Here is a 4,837-nt window from a genome sequence, read left to right on the forward strand (position 1 = left end):
TATGGGTTATAGCTATGGAGGTGATGGGTATGGTTCATGGGTATGCTCGTGAGGTCAATCTAGTGTTTATCATCTCCGTTGCGTCTACGTACTTTCCTGCAATATTGAATCTCAATATTGATACGTTCGTGAATCCGAGGCCAACCTTGCACTTGTTAAATGACGTTATATGTATTTTTACTACGAAATACAGTATGGTGAGTTTCATTTGCTCCCTTTTTAATTGCTTTTGCAATATATATTTTTGGGCTGAGAATATATGCGCTGCTTTTATAAATGCTTTATGAAATAGAGACAAGTGATCAAAAATGATAATTCTGCGGATTGATGTGCTAGGTAATTTAGTTACATGTTATAAGAGCATGTGAGCGCGAATCCTAAAGATAGATCTATCGGGCTTAACACCCCCATCCTGTAGGCTGCACTAGACATAAGAGCTAGTGGGCGGATGTTTAGTACTTCGAGGATTATTTATACACTTGCGAGTGTACGTATCCATCTTTGCGAAGATGACTTATTATATTATTGTTAAGGTTGGTTACTGAGGCCTCAACATAAGCAGAACGGTTTTATACACTTGCGAGTGTACATATATTTATAAACGGAAATCTTGTGGTCTATTAATATATTGAAATGATTGTTATGATAAACCTATGAACTCACCAACCTTTTGGTTGACACTTTAAAGCATGTTTATTCTCAGGTATTAAAGAAATCTTCCGCTGTGCATTAGCTCATTTTAAGGATATTACTTGGAGTCATTCATGGCATATTTTGAAAGACGTTGCATTCGAGTCATTGAATTCATCAAGATTATTTTTAAGTCAATTATAGTTGGATGTATTATGAAATGGTATGCATGCCGTCAACTTTCGTTGTAAAGAAAGTTTGTCTTTTAAAAACGAATGTAATGTTTGTAAAATGTATCATATAGAGGTCAAATACCTCGCGATGTAATCAACTATTATGAATCGTTTATAATGTATATGAACGGGTCATTTCAAAACCGAACTCAAATTCGGTTTTCGGTTTGGTTTCGGTTTTGATTAAAAAAATTTCAAAACCAAAAAAACCTAACCGAATAATCCAAAAAACCGAAACCGAACCGATGAACACCCTACGACCAACTAAGTCACCTGGTCTCGATACATGTTGCAAACAAATCCCTAGAACCGTCATTTTTTTTTTAAAAAAACAACAAACCGAAACTGGCCAGAACCATCTCGTGATCGCGAGCCTTCCCCTTTATTTTTTCTCGCGATCACGAATCAAATCATCATCAGCATCTTGGTTTGTTTTCTTCTTGCTTCTAATTCGCCATCATGCCCGTAAAACTGACTTGGCTCTGATACCACTTGTTAGGAATTCGGAACGCCCAACAAGACAAGTGATTTAAACCAATCACTAACCTACGAACGACAAACGGATAATTAAATTATAACGATAAAGATAAATGACACGGGATTTAACGTGGTTATATCCCAACTTCAAAACACGGAGAAGGGTTTACTCCACGGGCGCAAACCAGTGATTTTTTCACTATATTTTTCGTGCACATTGTTATGGGTTACATGGGGTCCTATTTATAGGCAAATATAAACAAGGAAACAACTTAGGGAACAAGCAAGAACAATTATAGAATCTTCCTGTCCACCCAGCTCTCGCAATCGCGAGCCATCCAAGCTGTTCTTTCTCGCGATCACGAGCTTCCCTCAGCCAACTTTTTCCTTGGTTTAATTCTTCTTCACACTCAACAATAAAAGCATACTATTTATCTAAACTTAATTGCCATTCATATGTAATCAAACTCACTAGTACATTTTCCAATGAGTTCAGCAAACACTAAAACAGTGGCGGAGCCAGGATTATAAGTGGACGGTGTCATAAAATGGAAATCAAATGTATTATGTCGTAAAAATGATTGAAAAACTACGTTCAAGTACAAAAATAAATAATCTACTTACTTTATTATTACAATTGTCCCCTACGATAGTTCATTCGTTGGAAACGATTCATAATTGTTTCATCTTTAACACTAGCAAGCGCTTCTCTTTCTATGGCACCAAGTAGACAACTGTTTAAAAAATCATCATTCATTCGATTACGCAAATCTGATTTCACAAGCTTCATTGTCGAAAAACACCTCTCTACTATTTCGATTGCAACTTATAAAATCAAGGCAAGCTTTAATAACCGGTGGACATAACGAAATGAAATATGTTTTTTAGTTTCAACCATCAATCTAGCAAGGTCGCTAATCCCGTTTAGGTTGGCAAATTTTTCATCACGCCACATAATCACATAGTAGACATCAAGTTCACGCTTAAGATGATCTCTATCAGCTTGATTAAAATCCATTGGATACATCTCGCTCAACTTCATTAACTTGGATGCATCAAACATAGGAAATGAATTACGTGGGCTCAAATCAGCCATATTAGTAAGCAATTCAGTGCTTACCTCGCTAAACCGATCACCAAACTCTTGAATTATCCTATCCAAATCGTAGTAAAAACGTCAACCTTGAAGTAATGTTGATTTGTAATATTCGCCTTTCGATTCTTGAAACAACATATACTTCATCCATTTTCAAAATTTCAAGATCATATGTTGTAACATCCTCAACCGGGCCTAGCTGTAAGATTACTTGTTTGCCCTTAAGTTAGTATTGTGTTATTATATGCTTTTAATATTATTTAAAATTTATTATTAAATAATGATGTGGTTAGGACCAGTTTGTGACAAGGGTCACAGAACATGTTTGTTTATTTAATTTGGACTTCATTTGGGTTGCCAAATGATGTACGAAAGATATCAGATAACTGATAAATACCCGTGTATTGCACAGTGTGAGATCTTAATTCATTTTAGTGTCTAGTGCTTCTAATTTCTTCATTTTGTTTCCACATTATTCACACACACAAACACATCTCGTTCTTCATCCCTTCCAACTACCAAACCTTAGATCTTAAATCCTTGTTCTTGAGCTCGAATCTTTCTTACTATCTTGTTCCTTGTGTTTTACTGATTCTATCAAGGTAAGAATCATAAGTTTTCATGCTTTAATCTTTTAGAAAATTGGGTTTTGTGTAAAGTTTTACAAAGTGAGTAATTTGGGTTAAAATGGTTAGATTTGATGTTGTTTGAGTCTAAATCTTGTGGGTTTATGTTTCTTCATGTTTAATGTCTTCGATTTGGTCAGTTTTGAGGTCATAATCGAGCTCTAGAGCAAGAATTGGTTGATTTTGGGGGAAACCCGTCACTTTGTTCTTCAGCTTCTGCAGATAAACACAGTCAGCCTAGTGTCTCCTGACACTCGACCGACCGACTCGACCATCGACCAAGTGTATATGACCCACGGCCGAGTGTGTCTGTGAGAGACCATCGACCGAGTGACTAGGTACTCAGCCGAGTGAGTGTAGACAGTCGGTCGACTGTCTCTGACAATCGACCGAGTGTCTTTGGCAGTGTAATATTTTACTAAGTGTTGATTTTTAGCCGTTATGCTGCCCGTTTGTATTTTGATGATCAGGATGTAAATTTTTAAAGTGCAAAATTTTTAGCGGACGCTTTTTGATACAAAAATTTATGTACTATGTTATTTGGTGTTAACGGACAGTAACTAACTTGATTTGCCTTATGTTCAGGTGATAAGAATAAAGAAGCCGCTCAGTAGTAGATTATCTGAGCTGGTTGCTGGTAATTGGTGAGTGGGACTAACCGGAGAATATATTATAGAGTAGCATGTTATATTATGATTGCCATGCTTTTTAGATATACTTACTGTTGTGGTTAGTTAGTACATTGTGATGACTGCATGTTACTTGATGCTTGTCTGCTGGAGCCCAGTGCGTCCCTATTGTATGGTAGTCTCGGTAGGAGAGATCAACCTACAGGTTGGGTTCCTCATGTGGTAGCCTAGACAATCGTGGTGTATATATATGTGAATGACGCGTCCGTCGCATGTGGATTATATATATACACACGGTGGTGGAGGAACTTCTGGTAAGCCCCAGTCCGATCAGCTTGTGGTTAATGGTTTGGCCGAGCTGCCAGAGTCTCTGTAGACGGCACTTGGGTGATGTTTGTGTGTTAGTTTTTGTGACATGATTAGTATGATGGTTCCTGTATACTATTGCATGTAGTTAGTCATACTCACTTAGCTTCGTGCTAATTCCCCTCCATCTCCTCCCTGCAGGTTGTTAGCTTTTGTAAATGATGTATTTTGGGGAGAAGACGGGCATGATGATGTTATGTTTGACAGGAGTCAACTCTGATGTGGTCCTTTAGGATATGAACCTGAACGATCAATATTTAAAGTGTGTTCTGTAATTAATTAATAAATGCTTCCGCCACGTATAAAAAAAATATTTGGCAGTGTCACATATGTTTGACAAAATGAATATACATCGTTCAATAATTCATCAAACTCGTTCTCTCTAAAGTCTTGGAATGAAAACTTAGTTCCATGCACCAACGAAACCGCTTCTATGATGTTTTGATCCTTTCTTTGAAGAGCTCACGACAATGCGTTCGTGAGTCCTAAAATGTGCAACATCAAATGCAAATAAGAACACAAAATCAAAGGTTTCAAAATAGGTTAGAATACGAGATGCTTGACGCCGTCTCAAAGGATTATCACCATCCTTTTTAACATATTGAAGAACCTTGACAACTTCAGAAAATAAAGATTTCAAGCTTAACATCGTTTTATGATGAGAACCCCATCTTGTATCTCCCGTTCTTACAAGAGAAAGTTCTTAATTTTTTCAACTTCCCGTTTCAACTTCACCTTTAGCAATCTCTTCTGCAATTCTATCTTTATGAGCATCTTGGA

The 4,837-nt window shown here is 37.0% G+C and overlaps 1 protein-coding gene across 1 annotated transcript; it reads right to left on the minus strand.

Moving 5' to 3' along the window:
• Positions 1–1,971: 1,971 nt before the first annotated feature.
• On the minus strand, positions 1,972–2,436 carry LOC139864154 (uncharacterized). Its single transcript, XM_071852741.1, has 2 exons — positions 2,195–2,436; positions 1,972–2,074 (listed from the first exon to the last, which is right to left on the minus strand). Exons 1-2 carry the CDS (start codon positions 2,434–2,436, stop codon positions 1,972–1,974), a joined length of 345 nt encoding a protein of 114 aa, XP_071708842.1.
• Positions 2,437–4,837: the final 2,401 nt, after the last annotated feature.

The sequence above is a fragment of the Rutidosis leptorrhynchoides genome, chromosome 8 (assembly GCF_046630445.1).
Source record: "Rutidosis leptorrhynchoides isolate AG116_Rl617_1_P2 chromosome 8, CSIRO_AGI_Rlap_v1, whole genome shotgun sequence".
In the NCBI taxonomy this organism is placed as follows: Eukaryota; Viridiplantae; Streptophyta; class Magnoliopsida; order Asterales; family Asteraceae; genus Rutidosis; species Rutidosis leptorrhynchoides.